Source organism: Perna viridis, chromosome 5 (genome assembly GCF_037379345.1).
Source record: "Perna viridis isolate PV_CMFRI_1.1 ecotype Kerala chromosome 5, ASM3737934v1, whole genome shotgun sequence".
NCBI classification, from domain to species: domain Eukaryota; kingdom Metazoa; phylum Mollusca; class Bivalvia; order Mytilida; family Mytilidae; genus Perna; species Perna viridis.
Genome location: NC_142449.1, coordinates 7952758 through 7975194, shown reverse-complemented (window position 1 = coordinate 7975194; position 22437 = coordinate 7952758). Strand labels below are relative to the sequence as shown.

General features: G+C 32.6%; 1 protein-coding gene and 1 pseudogene across 1 annotated transcript; one reads left to right on the top strand and one right to left on the bottom strand.

Moving 5' to 3' along the window:
- Positions 1-443: 443 nt before the first annotated feature.
- LOC148615820 (uncharacterized protein KIAA1143 homolog) lies at positions 444-20294 on the bottom strand. Its single transcript, XM_088582453.1, has 3 exons — positions 20153-20294; positions 6371-6521; positions 444-3753 (listed from the first exon to the last, which is right to left on the bottom strand). The coding sequence occupies exons 1-3, from the start codon at positions 20255-20257 to the stop codon at positions 3560-3562; spliced, it is 450 nt and encodes a 149-aa protein (XP_088438579.1). The 5' UTR covers positions 20258-20294; the 3' UTR covers positions 444-3559.
- On the top strand, positions 14331-15923 carry LOC148615821 (E3 SUMO-protein ligase KIAA1586-like; annotated as a pseudogene).
- Positions 20295-22437: the final 2143 nt, after the last annotated feature.

Here is a 22437-nt window from a genome sequence, read left to right as displayed (position 1 = left end):
ATTTTGATATTTGATCATTTCATGATGTTCATAGTTGTTTATTTAACTATGATAACAACTTTCAATAAGTTTGAAATTGAAGTCAGTCAGGAAATATTCAATTGAAACCATTTGATTTTTTTTTCGTTTCAATAGAAGTAAATTTTGAGTTGTCTTTTGATAATTGTTTTTGTTAAGAAACCAAAAATAAATATATATTTTTACATTAACATTAAGCTTATTATAAGATTGGGGCTTTTGTCCAGGGAGGGGGGCTATTGTCTGTGGGGCTAATAAGTTTGTTAGAACCAGGCAGATCCAAATGTGTGATGAAAAGTATATCATTTAGAAGTTGGCTGTAATTAACCACAAAATCTTTTTTTTTTTTTGGTCACTGTTATTTCCAATAAGAACAGTAGGAATTATCTGTGTAAACTTTTTAGGCATTTCACAACCATACACAATTGTTTCATGAAAAATGTTTGTATTCACTACTGTGCAATGCATACAAATACCAGTGTAAATTGCAGATCTAACGTGTTTGTTAGCATGTGTGTAAAAAGTTTGAAATCAATGATAAAAACAAAATAAATTCAAGAAAACAATAACACGTATGTGATGTCAAGCTTTTATGCATAGCTGGACTTGCAATTTTAAGAAGAGCAAACTATTTAGCCACCAAGAAATAAAATTGTATCCCCACTCAAAAGACATGGCTATTCAGCAATCATACAGTCTATTTCAGTTGTATTTTTGCAGTAACTAATTGATAGAATAATGACAAATTTGGTAAACTGCTTTATAGTAACTACTTTTATGTTTTCTTCTATACAATATTCTGTCAGACCATAACTTCCTGTTAAATGTGACTTATGCTTTACCTAAAATGAAGCATAGTATGTTTTCTTAGCTTTTAGAAGCTAGAAGTATTTCAGACTTGAAGCACAGATTTGATATGATGGATTATTATTGACAATACATTAGTTTTTTTCTTATTATACCTCCACTTTGCAATTGGGGATATATAGTGATAGTTTTAATTAACAATAACCAAAAGCTTCTCATTTCAATTTACCTAAAAGACACTATAAGATCAAATTACATCCTCCTATCAAAACTACTGCTTAAAATGACAAATACACAAGGTAACAATGAAAAATAGTGTTCAATATTAAAAAAAAAATTTTAAATTACTTAATAACCAATAATATATAAACAATTTCTGAAAAAAAAAAACAAAAATAAGTATTTTTTGCTACAGTAAGTAAATACAAAAATAAGTATTTTTTGCTACAGTAAGTAAATACAAAAAACGTAAAAATACTATCACTTCAAAATGTGTAGACTAAATTTACAATAAGGCAAAAAAAAGCAACTATGAAAGTACTTTTATTCATGGGTACCAATTTTTGTGGTTTTGCAAAACTTATCAGTTCATTGATTCTTGAATTCGTGGATTCGACAACTCTATCATACAAACTAATGGATAATTTCCTTTTTGCTGAGAACCAAATTTTGTGGTTTACCGAACCCACCATAACCACAAAAAATTTGTACCCCACGAAAAATAATACATGTACTATTACAGTGTCTAATTTGTAGGGTTCACAATATTCAGTACATACATTCTATTCGGTAAGACATACAGAATGATACAAGGTAATACAATGTACTAAAATTAATGACCATTGTTTACATTAATGAACAAGAGGCTCCCAGGAGCCTGAATCACTCACCTGGTAAAATTTTTACCTTTCAAGGGCAATACCTCTAACAAGAAGTTGTCCGACAATTTTGACTCTATGAAGGCTTTGGTAGGACTTATCATGAGGATCATTTCATCAATTGAAAGTTTCATTCTATCTATTATAGTTTTCAAGATATTGACTGAAAACTGCAAAAAAAGTAATTTTTAACCTTTCAAGGACAATAACTCTTATATGGAGTTGTCTGACAACTTTGATTCCTGGAGACTTTTGTAGGCCTTGTAATAAGAATCATTTCAGCAACTGAAAATTTTATTCTGTCTATCATAGTTTTAAAGACATAAAGATATAGGCTGAAAACTGTAAAAAAAAAAAGTCATTTTTCACCTCTCAAAGGCAATAACCCTTATATGGAGTCATCTGACAACTTTGATCCCTTGGAGACTTTTGTAGGCCTTATAATAAGGATATTTCAGCAATTGAAAGATATTGGCCAAACCTAATGGTTTTGGATATAAGCAAAAATCTACAGTACGACCCCTATGTTCTATTTTTAGTAATGGTCATTTTGTTAAGGATACCCCAAAAATTAAAAATACAAACTTTCACTGAATTCTGTAAAGTAGTTTTTGAGAAGAAGATTTTTGAAAGTAATAACATCATAAACAGCAAAAAACGTCCAAAAAAGGCAATAACTCCGACATGGTTCAACAGATTTTCACAGAACTTTGACAACAGATAGATCTCATCATGCTGAATACTTTTATTCATGTCAAATTTGGCTAAACCTAATGGTTTTGGAGATATATGCAAAAATCTGTTGTATGACCCCTATGTTCTATTTTTAGTAACAGTGGCCATGTTTTTTAAACGATCAAAAATCCAAACAGTCATTTTGTTAAGGATACCCTAAAAAACAAAAAATACCAACTTTCATTGAATTCTGTAAAGTAGTTTTTGAGAAGAAGATTTTTGAAAGTAATAACATCAAAAATGTCCAAAAAGGACAATAACTCCAACATGGGTCAACAGATTTTCACCAAAATTTGACCATAGATAGATCTCATCATGCTGAATACTTTTATCCTGTCAGAATTTGACTAAACCTAATGGTTTTGGAGATATTTTTTAAAAAAATCTGCTGTCTGACCTCTATGTTCTATTTTTAGTAACAGAGGCCATGTTTTTTAACCACTCAAAAATCCAAATGGTCATTTTGTTAAGGATACCCTAAAAATTAAAAATACCAACTTTCATTGAATTCTGTAAAGTAGTTTTTGAGCAGAAGATTTTTGAAAGTAATAACATCAAAAAACAGCAAAAAACGTCCAAAAAGGGCAATAACTCCAACACCGGTAAACAGATTTCCACCAAAATTTGACCACAGATAGATCTCATCATGCTGAATACTTTTACCGGTTTTGGAGATATATGCAAAAATCTGCTGTCTGACCCCTATGTTCTATTTTAGTAAGAGTGGCCATGATTTTTAACTGATCAAAAATCCAAACAATCATTTTGTGCAGGATCCTCTAAGGAACAGTCATTATGAGTTTAATGCAAATCTATTCAGTAGTTTCAGAGGAGAAGATGTTTGAAGAAATTGTTAACAACCACGACGACGATGGACGCCAAGTGATGGCAATAGCTCACATGGCCTATGGTCAGGTCAGCTAAAAATGTACCAGTATTTTCACTCAATATCTCTCACTTGTTTCATTTTTTCTCTTTCACTTCTTTTACTACATCACAATCTCAATCCATATTTTCTGCAGCCAGTGACACAAAACATACCAAATATTCCTGAATTGTAACTTTTTACTGCCTTTTTTTCTATCATATATAAACAATTACAGACAGCAAAAATTGTATGATTAAGTGTCCTCATCATTATCTTCATCATCACCAAATGATAATAATTTTGTATCCTTTACTTTCTTGGAATTTGATTTTACAATTTTGATGTCTTTCTTCTTTTTAGCTGTGCTCACATCTAAGTCTGAGGTACTTTTACTTGATCTCTTTTCTGGCTTTTTGAAAGTGATTTTTCCATCAACTGGTGGTTCATCTAAGAAAAGAAAGACAAAGTTATATAAATTCTATCTGTTTGCAACAAATGTGAAATCTTAATTACCGATACAAAAATCAACAGTGGCACTCAAGCAAATGATAAAGCTATCCATTTTTATTTGAAGTTAAACTAGAGGCTCAAGAGAGCCTGAATCGCCCACCTGGTTAACCATTTGCTTATTTGAAAAACTTGAGGAATGAGACAGGCTAAGTTAAAATCAACTAAAATTGTCAAATGCAGGAAATATTTTTCACAGCATTTTCATGACCTGAACCAGAATTTTGCTAAAGGCAACAATTTTTTAATTTTTTTCAAAAACCTGTCTTATGACCCCTAAGTTCCATTTTTAGTATAGGCAGCCGTATCTATTCACGGATTAAGAATCACAACAGTCATTTTGAGCACAATACACTAAAGAACTATTATGCTTATTTTCATTCAATGATGTTAAATGGTTTTAGAGAAGAAGATTTTCAAAGTTGTACATGTAAAAAAAAAAAAACAACAACAAAAAAAACTGTTTAAGGGGTTGTAACTCCTTCATTAGTCAATGAATGGTTTTGAAAATTTCGGCATGGGTCCTTCTTATGATGCTTAACACTTTCACCCAGACAGAAATTTGGTAAAGGCAATGGTTTTTGAGTTATTTGCAAAAAAAACTGCCATCTGACCCCTATATTCTATTTTTAGTAATGGTCGCCATGTTTTTTCATGAATCAAAAATCGGTCATCAGAATGGTCAATTTGTGTGGAATACCCTAAGGAACAAATATGCCAACTTTCATTTAATTCTGTGCAATGGATTTTGAGAAGAAGATTTTCGAAGTTGCACATGCGAAAATGCAAAAAAAACTATTTCAGGGGTCGTAATTCCTACATCAGTTGACCAATCATTTTGAAAATTTTGGCATAAGTTCGTCTCATAATGCTGAACAATATTATCCAGACAGAAATTTTCTAAAGGCAACGGTTTTTGAGTTATTTGCAAAAAACTGCAATCTGAATGTTCTATTTTAAGTAACAGCGGCCATGTTTTTTCATGAATCAAAAATCCCAACGGTCATCTTGTGCAGAACACCCTGAGGAACAATCATGCCAAGTTTAAAACCTGTCAGTCCAGTAGTTTCAGAGGAGAAGATTTTTTAAAATTTGTCCACAACAACGACGACGACGGATGCAAAGTGATGGCATAAGCTCACTTGGCCTTTGGCCAGGTGAGCTAAAAAAGATCATCAAGTCTGAAACAATGAAAATGGGAAAACAACTCGAGGAAGTAGATCTACTGATCATAGATATCCTAAATTTCCCAATTTTATAAGGATGGTAAAGGCCTTATAAAATGGTTTAACCCCACCACATATATGTGTCTGTCCATAGTCAGGAGATGTTGGTTATTAATGTGTCTGTGTTGTTATTTTACCTTATTTCAGTTTTATTTTGAAGAAGTGTCATCATTGTGTTACTGTGGATTATTAATTACTTTTGTTGTTGGTGCCTTTCAGAGCTTACTTACAGGTCTGTTTACACTTGTTGATCTTCGAAAGTATTCGCTATTTCGTATTTATGCTGGACCAGCATATAACCTAAATACAAAATAGTCAATACTTTGCTGGTGCATTTGTTGCATTTCACCATATCCATTCTTTATTATATTGTTCCACTATAAATTATTAAAATCCCTTGAAAAATGATTGTAAAGCACATGGAGGGCCAGACAGTGATAAACTATATTCTGCATGTCAAATTACAAAGAGGAAATGATAAGAAACATTGCAACTTATGTTTTTTCATGTAATGGTTATCCCAGGTAATATTGTGATTATTGTAAATAAAAAAAAATAAACAACCATAAAAAATACTACTACTGATTTAAAACATGAAATGGTACACATGATACCCACTCTGTTGTACAGGTAGTTAATATCAGCCAGCATTTGCTTTGAGTACCAGTCCACATAAAATTCAGACACTAACAACGGTAAAGTGATTCATGGTGTAGAAAAACCCACCAAAGAAACAAGGCTTTTACAGTCTACATATGCTATACTGTCACATAACGATAATCATTTCTGCATTCAGATCAGCACTTTTTAGAAAATCATATATTCATCTCCCACTAAAATCAACTAAATCAAACTAAAATTATGAATGATAACTGTGGCAAAGTGCCCATTTCATGTACAATATATATATTTTTTATTCTCAAAAGCGCAACAACCAAATGAAAAACTAAGACTTGTTATAAGATTAGTCACTGTTTCTGAACAAGAAATAATATTGAATTTGGTGGTATTTTGACATGCATGAATCACTTTCTGTCTGATTTTTAAAATTACTCCTACTTAAATGTACAACTAATTTAAAGAAGAAGAAAACATAACTTTAAACCATTCCAATCAATGGAAGCTAAGATTTTTGTCAAATGGGTAATTTAACACTTTAAAGCAGCATACAATTATGAAATATCTGAACAAGTACTTACAAAGATTCTGGTAGCTGAGATGACATTTGGAAGTATAGTAAATTGATAAGAAAAGGTCACCTATAAAATGTGTATAAAAATAATTGGAGGCTTTATGATTACACAAGAACTGATTTGAAAACTAATGCTTACTTTTTCCTTCCTTATTTAATTGAGTTTGTATGTCATTAGCTTCCTCTGCAGTTAAATCTCCTTTCTTTAAGACAACTACTACAGGTTTCTCATCATCTTTATCAGGCTGGTCACCATAATCATCAGCACTAAAATCTGGCATCTTGGCTTTCTATATAAAATAAAAAGAAAAGATGGTGTAAACTGCACAATTAAAAAAAATGAAATATTTACAATGCAAACTCCCCAAATAAAATATCTTAGGAACAAGACTATAGCATGTTAAACATATCAACATTCATTAAAATATACTGATAAAAAAAAACCTATCAACATTCATTAAAATAATCTGATTAAAATAAACGTATCAACATTCATTAAAATATACCGATTAAAATAAACATATCAACATTCATCAAAATATACTGATTAAAATAAACATATCAACATTCATTAAAATATACTGATTAAAATAAACATATCAACATTCATTAAAATATACTGATTAAAAAAATGTTATGTACAATATTCCTATAATATGTTTATTGTCATGATCTTGGTTTGGATGAACTCTACATAATTGTTCATGCAAACATTTTTTTTGTTTTCATGTAATTTTTTTAAAACTAATCTTTTATTTTTTTTTCATTAATAAATAATTTGCTTTCTGGTATGCCTTCAAAATTTAGTATAACTTTAATACAACTAATCCACATGATTCCTTATCCTCATCCTGATGTAAGGAAAGCTAGTCCTTTATCACTAAAATATAATCTGGCATAATATGGTAGCATATTTAAAATAACTTCTATAATTTTTGGAAAGCAACCTAATTCTCCCATTCACTAATGGCTGTTGTCCTTTAATTTACTTCAAGTAAATATTTACACACTTATTTGTGTACATTCTTTTGCAGTAAATCAGAGCATAATTTTCAGAAATTACAATTGTTAGATTCATTAAGTTTGTCACTTTGAAAAGAACCCTAAATTTCACTGGTTTAACAGTGTGATCAAAACATGAATAAGTGTCTTTAATTTTGGTTTTTTTATCATTAAAACTTTTAATCATCTAAAAATAGGCTTTAACACTTTTTCTGTAAATTTACTTAACACCCCAAATTTTAGACGTAGACAATAGACAATTTTATTTGCACAAACACATTTACAGTAAATGGTTATACCATGAACAAAAACAGAACAATGTAATATACATTACATATAAACTAAATTTATGACCATGGTGTGACAGTGGTGTAAATCTGATCAAAACAGATTAAACTGTAGTTTTAACATTATATATTAATATAACTTCTGTTAAATTAAATTGACCTTCGATTCCAACATTCATTCATGAATTTCATAGTTATTTTTAGTATTTATATAGAGGTACTGTTTAATATATATGCTATGTCTCTTAGTGTGAGGTGAGGTTTTGATGAAGAAATCAAATTATGGTTGTCCAATTTCATTCTGTATTGATTTCTTTGCAGTGTGTAGTGGGTGCACACCGAGAAGAAATGATATTCATCCTCTATGTTCCCACTATTACATGATTTACAAATACGTCTTTTTCTCCCAATGTTTTTGTAATGACCCCTTTCTATTTCTAGTGCATGTGCACTAAACAAAATTTACTGATGATATATCTTTCTATTTTAGATTTACATAAATCAATATATGGGGGTCTTATAGACAGAATAAATATTTAACAGAAAAAATGACAGTTTTCACTCATAGCTAGTGAGCCTACCAAATTTTGCTTAAACTGATCGTGTAGTCTTTGTTCGATTCTTTTGATATAAAATTGAAGGTTACTATGTTGTAAGTTAAGATGACAGAACCGTAATTTATTTAGTATATTTTTTAAATTGGACATCCACAAGTTGTTGTTTTTAACTTCTCTGAACATTTCGTAGACTAGTGTATCAGGGGAAGTAAGGATATGGTTTAAAAATTTAATCATATTCAATTGAACTCCAAGGATTTCTTTTATGAATTTCAAATGTAAGTGTTCATATGGGTCAGAGTCACTGAAAGTTTTTCCAGCTCCCCAGACCTCACTTCCATACAGAATAACAGGTATTACCAAAGTGTCAAATAACTTTTCAAGTAAATTACAAGGAACATCTATAGATATAACTTTTTCTATTTTAAACCAGGCCTTTCTTCCCTTTCTTCTTTATTTTTGATAGATTCAAATTACCATTGTAGTTAAATGTAATGCCCAGGTAGAAGTAAGATTTTACTGTTTTAGCATATTTTTATCAATACTGAAGTGGTTGAGAAAACTTTTTGAATTAAATATAATTATTTTTTATTTTTTTGTGTTTACTTCAAGTTTCCATGAAATGCAAAAACCATTTTGCAGGCCTTTTTCTGTTTCTGACAGCAGAATAATATCATCTGCATACATCAGTGATATAATTTTTAAATTACCAATTAATATTGGTCCAGTGTTCCCATTTTTAAGCTGATCAAAAATACCATTTATAAACAGATTAAAAAAGGGTAGGACTGAGGACATCACCTTGTTTAACTCCACAACTGGTGGGAAATTATTGACTTAAACCATTAGGGAATTTAATTCGGCATTTTGTGTTTTGATATTAAATATTTTGTTCGGGACTTTATGTTTTGATAATATATAGAAGAGGCCTTCTCGCCAAACCATATCAAACTCCTTTTCAAAGTCTATAAAGGCGACAAAGATTTTCTTTTTCTTTCTATTGTAGTTATCTATTATTGACCTAAAGGTAAAAATATGATCAGTAGTTCATGATTTTGGTTTAAATCCAATTTGATTTTTATCAATCAGTTCATTGGATTCAATAAATTGATACAATCTTTCATGAATAATTTTATTTAAAAGTTTACCTAGATTAGAGGTAATTGATATCCCTCTATAGTTTGATGGGTCTAATTTATCTCCTTTTTTAAATAATAAAGAAATGTAACTCTCATTACATATTTTAGGGAACGATCCTGAAATGAATATTAGGTTAAAGAGTTTACATAGTGGTTTTTCCAGCTCCCCAGACCTCACTTCCATACAGAATAACAGGTATTACCAAAGTGTCAAATAACTTTTCAAGTAAATTACAAGGAACATCTATAGATATAACTTTTTTCTATTTTAAACCAGGCCATTCTTCCCTTTCTTCTTTATTTTTGATAGATTCAAATTACCATTGTAGTTAAATGTAATGCCCAGGTAGAAGTAAGATTTTACTGTTTTAGCATATTTTTATCAATACTGAAGTGGTTGAGAAAACTTTTTGAATTAAATATAATTATTTTTTTATTTTTTTGTGTTTACTTCAAGTTTCCATGAAATGCAAAAACCATTTTGCAGGCCTTTTTCTGTTTCTGACAGCAGAATAATATCATCTGCATACATCAGTGATATAATTTTTAAATTACCAATTAATATTGGTCCAGTGTTCCCATTTTTAAGCTGATCAAAAATACCATTTATAAACAGATTAAAAAAGGGTAGGACTGAGGACATCACCTTGTTTAACTCCACAACTGGTGGGAAATTATTGACTTAAACCATTAGGGAATTTAATTCGGCATTTTGTGTTTTGATATTAAATATTTTATTCGGGACTTTATGTTTTGATAATATATAGAAGAGGCCTTCTCGCCAAACCATATCATACTCCTTTTCAAAGTCTATAAAGGCGACAAAGATTTTCTTTTTCTTTCTATTGTAGTTATCTATTATTGACCTAAAGGTAAAAATATGATCAGTAGTTCATGATTTTGGTTTAAATCCAATTTGATTTTTATCAATCAGTTCATTGGATTCAATAAATTGATACAATCTTTCATGAATAATTTTATTTAAAAGTTTACCTAGATTAGAGGTAATTGATATCCCTCTGTAGTTTGATGGGTCTAATTTATCTCCTTTTTTAAATAATAAAGAAATGTAACTCTCATTACATATTTTAGGGAATGATCCTGAAATGAATATTAGGTTAAAGAGTTTACATAGTGGTTTCAGTAAGACTTGAGTACCACACTTGATCATTTCATTTGAAATTATATCAGCTCCTGCTGATTTGCCATTGTTTAGTGTCTTTATTGTTTTTAATATTTCATTTGAGTCTATTCTGTTGTTGAAAGTGTGTTCATTATTGAGATTATTTTCTGCAAGATTATTCTTAAGGTTTGAAATCATCATTTTATGAAAATTGTTATTTTTTGAATGACCAGAATTCATGTCCTTAAAAAAATTTATAAATTCTTTTTCATAAAACTTTTCATCTTTATTGCTTTCTGATAACTTGTTTAGTTTATTTATAAGGTTCCAAAAAGATTTAGGATACTTATTGAAGTTGTTTGATATCTGAACATAGATTTGTGCTTTTTATTTTTTCTTTTCTTTACAACACCTTCTATATTTAGAACGGAGAGAGTAAAAGGTTTTCCTGTACTCACCATTATTGGGATTTTTATTTACAAGCGAACAATATTTGTGTACAGTTACACGAGGGTCATGGCAAGATTCTGTGAACCATGGTTTTGGGGAATTTCTTTTATTTTTATTTTTTGGGAAGCTTTTAATAAGTTTAGTAGAGTTTAAGGCAGTATCATATAAAGTTGTATTTATGTTTTCAACGGCTGTTTCACAGTCAGTGTGTAAAGTTGTCATGAAATCATTTAACTTTTGTTTTACATGAGGGCTTTGAATATTATTTGAGTATTTAACCAGTGTTTCTTCATTCCATATGAACTTGCCCAGAAGGGGTTCAAGGTTACCTTTTTGTGAGATTTTTAAGTTATTAAAGCAAGTGAACAGTGAGCAACTAGTTGTGCAATGATCTGAAATAGTTGTAAAATCATGAACATTAAAAGTTCCAATATTATTGAAGAGGTCATGAGATGCTATTGAATAATCAACAACACTACATCCCTTATATGTTATACAAGTGTAATTATGACTGACCATGAAATAAGACTACAGAAAGTTTAATTTTAATTAATTTTTGGCTGACCTGAAAACAAATATGTACATATGAATACATCATAATATCAATAAAGTACAATAAAACATATATATTATATACAAAATGATATTGGCGGGCAACACAAAAAATAACAAAATCTGCCAAACAAGCCTGCCAAACAAAAAAAAACTAGCATCAGATGAAATGAACAAAGTCAGGATACCTAGACAATCTAGAATCCCAAAGCATAAGCTACTGCTTTGCAAGAATCTACACTGCAATCTCCAAGGCATGGTCTACTTCCTTGCAAAGATAAAAAACTGGTAAAAAGGATGAGATACTCCTTTTCATACCAAATGAATGGATAAAACCAAAGTGTACACTGCCACCTTGAAATTACTAGATTTATTCTCCCAAAGGATAAGCTACTCCTTTGCAAGAGACGACAAATCTCCGAGGAATAAGCTACTTCCTTGCAAAGCAAAATCCTCAAAGGATAAATACTCCTTTGTAGGTACATGTAATTTTGAGATTATCAAACATGAAATATAAAATAAAGAATAAACATTAACAATACAAGAAATTATGCATGGATAGTGCGAATGGTGCACTGTCGCAATTGCAGTGTGCCTTCCCTATTCAAATGTAACCCCCATCCCAAACAGCATACAGGCCAGAAATTGGGCGACCTGCATGCAGAAACCCATTATAAGAACGAACAAACTTCAGATTGTTTTTACGACAAAACTCTTCAAGTCGGGTGTTGATTTGCATGCAAATACCCCTAGAAGAATCATAATCAATAAGTCTTGGAAGAATAGAGCTGACAATTAACGGTACATTGTTCGCAACATGTCCTAAGGCTCGAAACAGGAATTTATAAGCCTGCATTATCTTCTTGATAGTTATAATTAACGTCATTAGTTCCTACATGTATCCTAATGACATCATAAGAGTTCAAATGCAAGTAGTCTTGCTTTACGAATTTTCCATCTCAGATATACTGGCACCCCTGTTACTTTTCACTGTCAATCCATCTACATAAACCACGTATTTTGCTATCAAGTCAGAAAATAAAATGGCATTCAAAGTACCTGAAGGAATATTTAAATGGGTAAGGAATCAGCCATGCACCTTGCAACGGAAAGTTTGTCGGACATTGAAAATTGCAAGTACAACATGTAGGCGTCCCTTGCCCAGTCCCCATGTAGTTTTATCACTTCGGAAGGAATTTTGGATTGAAAACTATATGTTGCTCCACCCCTCCTGAAACTATGGGTAGAAAAAAGCGAAGAGTCACGGCCCAAACGTGCTGCTGTGTCTAAAAAAAAGAATTGAATTGTAAGTAAGTTACAGGTACGATTCTACCTCTCAATTTCAGCATAAATGCCCACGATTCTGGTGGCGCTGGTACAAGCCTGCACATGTTTTCATAAGCCTTAATAGGGTATAATTTTGAATCTGCATTGCCAACTAAGGTATTTTTAATATTCGTTGACCAAACTGAATGGTCTTGGACCACTCGAAAATGACAATAGCAATATCATCTTCTAATACAATTTTACTCCTGGTTAAGTGTTTTCTAGGATCAAAGGTAGAAATGCTGTTCGGAACTAAATTTGATTTGCGAGCCATTACTAATGGCATTACAAAAAAAGGCAAACAAAAATAAACACCAAAATGTAGCTTCATTACAATTTGATAAATCTAAAAGATTTCTAATTTCAAAAAAAATCTTAGGAGTAATAGGTTGCACCTGTTTTATCATATGGGGATTACATCTAGATATCCCCCTAAACAGCAGCTTTATGGAAAATTCATTAAGATGTGGGAAAGGAAATTGCAACAACAGATGTAAGGTACGCATTCCAGAATTTCTACTCAATGTCACAGCTGATAAATGTAAATAACGTGCGTTTTGAGTCAGTTTTTTAGTTATTCATAAACCACTATGCCTTCGCAGAAACGACGTTTAGCTCAACTTGCCAGCGACAAGCAGCAAGTTGAAAAGACGAACGCATCTATCAGATCGTTCTTCAACACAGATTCAACTCTGTATCAGTCATTTTATATTTTTGTCAAATAAAATATTTATGTGACCACGTACATGTACTGATGACATTAAATTTTCGAACAAAAGTTTTAAAAAATACATAATTTTAAAAGTTCGATTGCTTGTTTGAACCATGATTTTATCGTGACCTATGATATGACTTAAAATAGAATTCTTAAAATAACTTATAAAAACTCGCTGCTCCTTAGATTTTAAAAGATTTAGCTATTATTTATTGGATTAAATATTTATGAAAGTTTCGAACGTTGTGTAAACAAAATTAATTACAAGATAGACAATGACGAATAACATGTATTCATACGGAGATTGGAAGCTGATTTGCAAATAATCTTACTTCTTCGTGGAATTTTCTCCATAATTAAAATTTATAAAATTCATATCCGAATTTTAACTTTACATGATTTATTTCTTCTCATAAAAAATTAACAAAACTTATCCACGGTGAACTGTAAAAGGTCGTTTTTTCGCTAATCCTCATTTATATGGTTCTATCAAATTTTCGTATTATACATTTTATACAAGAAAATCATTTTTTTAAGTTTTACAAAATTTTAATATTTTCATTTCGATTTTTAAATTGTTTGATTGGATTTTGTGGTTAATTCAGTTTAGTCAAATTCATTTACCATTTCTTATTTCTATTTCTTTTAGTTCTTATGAAAGTACTAAAGTACAAACCACATCTATTGACAAACCAACTGATTGTATAGAGACGCCTACAACATCCTCAACTCAGACTACATCTACACAAGACAAGCCTACGCCTAGCCGTAACAGAAATACCAGTGGTCATAAAGTTGGCGTGAACAAAGCATGGTTAACTGTCTTCTCTTTCACCACCGCAACTGACGAATCCGGCAACACCATCGATGTTATGTTGTGCAAACTATGCAAGAAACACAAGTCCTATGATAACAATGGAAACAAGACTTGGTCTGAGACTGGTTACAAGTGCCTTCGCTGTGACAAATTAATGGAGCACCAAGACAGTGATCAACATTAACATTCACTCTCCTTAGAACTGAACCAGACTGTCAACGCTATGTCCAACATAATAACTTCGTCAGCCCAGAAAGCTATCGTCGACGCACTCAAAGTTATGTACTTCATAATTACCCAGAACCTTCCCCTTGACCTCTTCAACAACACGGTAGACCTCTGTATAGAGCTTGGTGCAACCAACTTAGCAAATTTACGACTAGCAAAGAATGCAACATACTCTAGTTGGGAAACAGTTCAGGAGCTACTTAACCTACTGAGTGAGCAAGTGTCTGACACAGTTGCAAACAGTATCAAGTCCAGTCCATGTTAATCATTAATGGTAGATGAAGTGTCCGACAACAGATCCATTTAACACCTAGCTCTCTGTACCAGACACATCAATCAAACAGGTCAACTGCAGACAGACTTTCTTGTAGACACAGAGTTGCCAAATGCAACTGCAGATACAGTTACCAACTCAATCGTCACAGAGATCAACAATAAAGGACTTCTTCTGAATGACATATCTGGGTTTGCTTCTGATGGTGTAGCCAAAAAACTAAAAGACCGCAACCCATCCTTAATCACAAACCACTGCAGAGACCATCGACTTGCACTAGCCTGTAGAGATAGCTTCCACTCCGTACTAGTAATGAAGTAAACCGATGAAACGTTAGTGACCCAGTTGGTAATGGTATCCTGAAGAGTCTTAAAGACCCAACTACACTTAGATCACTCTTGTTGCTGGCAGATACACTACCACACATATCCACTTTATCACTGGTCTTCCAACATAGAGATATTTACCTCAGCATGGTAAAATCAACAGTAGACAAAACCATCAAGATGTTAGAAACCAGACAAACACAAGATGGACCCTGGCAGCTGAAATACTCCCAGATGTCATCTGATCTACAACTGACAACTACTCCAAGTTCTGACTTCAACAAAAAAGTCAAAGAACCATTCCTCACCAAACTGATTACCAATATCCAAGACAGGTTTGTTGACACAGACATCATTGACCAGTCCTGGATCTTAGTGGTACACCAGAAGACCTTCCGTCACTTTATGGGTTCAGTGAGATGTTCAACCTTGCAGACCACTTTTCAATGGACCCAGAAGAACTGCAGACCCAATGGCAAGACTTCATACAACTACTCAATACCATGAACCTACAAGACAAAACACTGACTCATCTACTTCAAGTACTGCATAACCCAACCACAAAGCTGAAGGACATCTACCCGTTGGTTTACAAACTGATAAGTATTGCGACCACTCTCCCTCTTAGTACAGCAGAAGTAGAAAGGGTATTCTCTCAAGTCAAACTCATCAAGACCAGCCACCAAAACAGTCTAAAGACCAGCACTCTAAACCATCTCCTGAATATCAAACTGAACTGTGATGAGACTATGTTTGCAGACATCATTCAGCCCACAGTCATCAGATTTTTCACAGTTAGAGACAGAAGAATCAACTCATTGTGCTAAAAACATTTATTCAACTGAACATTTTCGAGTGTGCTTTGTTCTGTAAAAATTTACTGTTATTTGATGTGAAAAAATGACCAAACATGTTATAGCCTTAACTTATTTTTGTACTTTTTTGTATATTTTGGTGTGTATTTGAGAGGTAGATTTCTGCAGTTTGTATGGTGAAAGTGTGTGAGTGTTTCAGAAGTTTGTTCTCTGAAGAATGTGAGATAGATTTTGTTGTTAGCAATGTTAGTAACTTTCATGAACCGCTGTTTGTATGGGTGAATGTGTATATGTGTATTTTGAGCCTGTAAGCAATGAATGTGAAGTATGAATGTAGTGTGTGATGCTATGAATTTTGAAATTATATAAATGTTTTATTTGATATAGTTTTCATATTGTAATAAATAATCAAAACATGTTTACATCTTTATTGCTACCATATACACAGTTACAAAAATGTGGACACATAATAAAAACATAATGTCATAGCTGTAGAACTGTAGCACTTATTGTAAATATGACAATTTTTTCATATTTGCATATAGTAACTATCAAAAAATTTTCATATAAACTATAAGAGGTGGGGTTCAGCAGCTAGTTATCAGAAAGAAGAATTCAAACAAAAAAACAAAGAAAATTACATACAGAAAATGAAACAACTTGACATGGTAAACATGCGAACCAAAAAAAAAGTGCCCCTTTCCGACTACAAAGGTGCCCCTCTCCTCAACAGCACTCTGCCCCTTTCAATTTCTAGCTGGAGCACTGAGAAATATAGTTTTTGATGGATGAAACTGATTTAAACGAACAACTGAGAAAATGAATAAACAAACAAATGGTGTCAAGGTCAGGGAGGACAGCATTTAGATTAAAAAAATTACAAAATAAAAGAAATGCTCTCCAATGAACTTTAAGGTTTTTTCTAGTTCCTATGGCAAAAGCAGATTTGATCGAAAATTGGACATCATCTTTCAAATCCTGTAACAAATCTGAAATACAAAAAGGTAAATATACAGTGTCACCAATCGTGGGAAAACTTAAATGTGTCGTCCGCAACATCCTCTTCTCCAAGAGAAACCCCAAGTTTTTCTGCAGTTTCGAAAAAACTATGCTTATTTTTCACATCTATATGATATCTTGACAAATAATCAGAAATTCTGTTGTCATAACCACTGATATGAACGGCTCTAACCTCAAATTCGGTCAAAGCTGCTATGTAGCAAATTTCCCTTAGACAATTCTGCATAAAGGAATTCGGAGTTTTTCCCATATTGATAACCTGGACCGACACACTATTATTGCTTAAGAGTCTTATTCTCTTATGTTTTGATTTGAAGGCCCAAATTTTTAGGCATACTACTATGCTCAAAAGTTCTAATGCACTGATCGACAAATCTAGACTACAAATGAATTCTGGGAATTCCTTATGGAAAAAATCTCCACTGCTCCGAGAATCGCTCCCTGACAAATGGGCGTCCGACAAAACCTCAAAATCTGGTCCACTCCACTCTTCAATTGCCATTATGGACATCCCGATATATAAAGGTAGAAATTTATACCACTATAAACTGTCCTTTTGAACTTCCTGTGGGACGGGTATGTCACCTAATAAGTCGTACACCCTTCGAAGCCAATTTAAAATTCTTGACATGAATAACCGACCCAGTCAAACACAAAAAGCTACAAAATTTAACTTCCCTATCAAAGATTGTATATCTCTTTATCAAACTTTCAACAGCGATTTGATATCATCAAGTTTGTCCAATTTCTAACGTTAATTTCACTGTGTCGCACATCACACTCAAAAACTCCATTCATGTTGAAGGGGGGCAAGCTTTATAGCTTGATTCTTCAAGTCCACAAGAAAGCAATAACATTTTCAATTCATCAAAGGCTTTTTGCAACTTAGCAGGAACCTCCGCACCAGCAAAATCATCTAAATAATTGATCAAATTAAATCCGAATGACTTATAAATGAACATCACTGGGTTGGTAAGCCTTTGACAAATTTGGGTGGCCGAACACAAACCCATAGATAAAACCGAATCAAAATATAAAGTTTTCCCATATAAAACCAACCAAATGTATATCGTACGGATCAACGTAAATTTGTTGGTACACTCGACTCAAGTCTCTCTTGAAAATGTGACACCCTGTACCCTTTTCTTTGACCAAAGTTACCAAATCATCATCCCTTGGGTATGTCAGATCTACATTTTCTCCCAAGTAAACGTCCTTATTAATGAACGTGTTGTCCAAGCTCTATTTTCCTTAACCAAGCTGCATAGAATGTGAGTAAGCCCTTCCAGCTATAAATGTTGCTATAATACATGATTTTCTTGAGCAACTGGAGCCAATCCTGCTTCTCGATTTCGTCAAAATTGTTACTCAAAATGATCTCAAGTTTGCCGGCAACAAACAGCTTAACATCCAAGTGATGGAAGTTAAGGTTTTCATTTACAAATTCTAATTGCAATGCGGACTGTGGCCAGAGTAATTGTTTCATTACCTTATCAGCACTTTTGGCCCTAATCCCCGATTTTATTAGCGATATATCTCTTCAATTGAACCTCAGTTTCTGAATCGCTACACTCTGAAACATCATCAACATGACGGACGGCACCACTAAATTTACAAGACTTTTTGATCTTTTTTGGTTTATTTTTCTCCATAAGAACCAATTGGGGTTCCTTCTCAGAACCATCACTAGACCCACAATCTGAAAATAGGCACAATTTTCCTAATTGCTTGTTGACATTTTTGTTTAAGTTTTTTATAAGTCTTAAATCCTTCATGTCAATTTCTGAATAGGATTTCTTTCCTAACTTAACCTCACCTTTCCCATAGTCAAACTGCTTAAACTCCTTTTCAGTTTTCGCCAATTCCTCCTGCAACCTCTGCTTCTCAGCTTCCTTCTTTCGGTGATTTAGGTCCCTCTCAGCTGAATCCAGCCTTTTCCTGAGCAAAACGATTTCGTCGTCATTCCCTTCCTCTTCAAGTTCAACAGCTTTCGCTTCACTTTGGATTTTCTCTGTGTTCATACTGGCATGTCCTGGCGTAGAAAGGTTGAACGATCGGTCTAACCGACCTGCACCTCTCCCGATTTCTATCTGGGTCTTCATAGAATTTGGAGTACCTAAAGCCACCCCTGCCATAATGGTTGAATCCTCTTTGCTGGTATTCACATCTGGAAATCCATATTCGTGTAAGTCTCTGTAGTTTGTTCCTTGACCATGTGCTAGTCCCTTTGATCTTGTTTCCATGCCCCGTCACAGATCAAACAACAATCAATAAATGTCCATACATCCAATCAAACACAATTTGAAGGTTAGTCCTCATCAAAGAAATAAAATAATCACTAATCAAAACACAGTCAAAAGAATCGAAACTCTGACGTTCAAAATCACGTCCATCAAATTCATATCAATTCGAACAATAGTCACCTAGATTTCCTTTGGCGGGAAATCCTACTGTTGATTACTCAACCATGAACCTAGACACCCAATCAAAAAACAATCCAAAATTGAAGTTTATTCCCACGTCAGCATAATTACTTCTTTTGATATGGGATATCAAAACTCTCCAATAACCAAGTAAATCATCTGTTTTTTTTACATTTAGTTTTCTTATACCTCCTTCTCCACATAAATCTAACAAAAGTTTACCACTTTCATTTGGGTTTTTTTATCAAGATTGTTTCTATAAAGCTGAGAATCACAAACATATTTTGGATCATTCATTTTTGGGAATTGTGTATCATCAGTTAGAACAAAATCATGAATATTACTGGTGTATGCATATTAAGTCCCCTTGGATAAGAATATCTCCTAGTTGGCTATAATATTCAATATTTCTAAGTAAATGAAAATATCTTTCATTCAAGTCATCTATGTTATTAAGAGAGTTTTCAGGAGAAAAATAAGCTATTTCAAGATATATGTCTTTCTTCAGATTAAAGAACATTTTGTCTAACTTGGCCTATATGATATCTTTATGATTGTTCTGCAAAGCTGTTACTACCTTTACATAAATTATGATCAACATATATGGATATGCCACCAGAGTTTCGTATATTATAATTTCTTACATTCTCAGTGGTTTTCTGTTTATATGTAAATTTCTTAGTTTAAAGCCTGCCGTGATTGATGAAAATAAGGACCTAAGAATCACAATACTCAAATATTTGCTGTAGACCTGTCTGTGACTCTAAAAGTGAAATAACATCATCTGCATTTACTCTTTTAGAATTTGATGTAACACTAACAGGACAACACTCTAGGGAAAATACATAAACCCACTCTATAACCTACTTTTGCATTTATGTCTGGTTCTTCTTTGTAGCCTATTTTCTCTTTAAATTTCTGAATAAATGCAGGTTCACTTCTTACAAACGAAACGGCGTTCTTCTTTGACATATTTTTTAGAGAGGGGGCAGATTCTGCTGGGGATGGAAACATTATTTGAATTCTTTTAAAAGGGAGGTCACTCTTGTCATTTATTTTAAACGAGAGGCTGACGTGAATGAATTTACTATGGGGATTGCGTTTCAGGATTACGATTCGTTCACTTCCCAGATAAAAGTATATGTACAGTTTGATAAATTAACCGTCATTTATTAAAAACACAGTAAATTAGGGAGAGTGTGATAATGAACGCGACTAGCTAATCTTTTCGAATGGTCAACATTCAAGACGACAAGGCATGCCAGGCGCGTATTCATTTGGCCGACCCGGCTCACGTCCCTAAGATTTTGTTTTTACATAATTCATCCACCAAAATTTTCTTGAAATCTTGGATCCATCCCTGAACACAATATTTAAGGATTACATTGGTAATTATGTTACCTGGCTTCGTTCAAACTTACAAAATGATTTTAAAGTACACTGAATAAAAAAAAAATATTGACGTTGTATTACACCGATAAAGAGGACAATTTTCAAATAATGTTGTCACGAATATCCTGAAAATCAGATTATGTATTACATGTACAGCACCAAGTGCGTTAGCATCCACTTAAAATAGTCAATGAGTTACATGCATTTGTTTAAAGATATTCGGTTTCAGCTTCTGTATTTAAAACTTAAACATGCTGGGTGTCTGAAATGACAATAATAAATCAAGTATTGTCTTGATCTTTCTACACTTTACTTTATTTAACTATGGGTTGAATCAAGTAATCTTGTAGGATGTGAAACCTTTAAATTGGAGTCGAACTTATTCGACCAAGGCTAGAAAATATTTTGTATTGAGTATTAAATATTTCTCTCATTGATAACTAAACTTCACGGAGAAAGAATTTATAAATTAACCAGGGTTTACATATCTAAAAAAAAATAATATTTTACATATTATTGTGGATCGGCATTACATGTATTAATTTATTTTAAAAATAAAATGAAGGTTTTTCATACTCCTTTTTTTTTTTTTTTTTTTTTTTTTTTTTTTTTTTTTTTTTTTTTTTTTTTTTTTTGTGCTCTGAATCATTTATGAATTCACTGTTTCAGAAAGAATAATCAAGGGAACCAAGCGGTAATCAAATGTAATCCAGGGACAAAGACCAGACATGGAAAAACAGTAATACACAACAAAGAACATAGAGTAACTAAAATCATACATACAAAGTAACAAAAGTAAATGAGCAACTCGGACTCCACTAAAAACTGGGAGCATGGACCAGGTGCACCGGTAGGGTAAGCGTCCTCTGCTTTTCTAGAAACACCCACCGAGTTGCTCATAAAAAGTCAAGTCCGGGGTAGACAAACGAGGGAAGGAAAACTATGACCCGTTGAATAAATCAGTTCTCATGGTGCTGATGGATACACCATAACGATCCACGAGTTCATGATAACGACCATAAAAGTTCTGTAGTGATGACTTCAATCTTGTAGCAACATAACCTTGTTCCAGAAGCCTATTTATTAGAGTTCTAGCGCGATACAAAAAGTATGAAATATTTAAAAGTGACATACTCCCAGTGCCTGTCACAAGCCAAGAACCTGTAGTCCAGTGGTTGTTGTTGTTTTTTCGTAGTACGGTTATAGCTTATGTTGATTTTCGTCTTTTATGAATAGTTTCACATCATTTATTTTGGGTCCGTATACAGCTTGCTTTGTGGTATGGGTTCTGCCTATCATTGAAGACGGTATCACGGTGACCTGTTGAAGTTCAGTTGTTCGTTGCTTGGCAATCTCATCGGCCATCATATAGCATCTCCTGTTTTCATATAATCCAGTCTTTCCTACGAAAAGTTGCATAAAAATAAAACCGGATCGAGACATTCTTACAAAAAACAAATAATTTTGCATTTTAAAATAAAATATCTTATAAATTATCTCACTCCCGAATCGTCACTGTGATGTCTAACATCTGCCGAATGCAGAATTTCGAAATAACACAGATTAAACTAAAGATCCAGATTAACAATTCAAGTGATTACTATCATTTTCTCTATCCGTACTGACGTTAGAGTTGTTTATCCACTTTAAGTAGTTAAATATGAGAAAAAAATTTGTATGAGTTTCGTTTACATTCATAAAAAAAATCAATAATAAAGCTATACCATAGTAGGTCTGAAACAGAAATAATAAAGATCGTT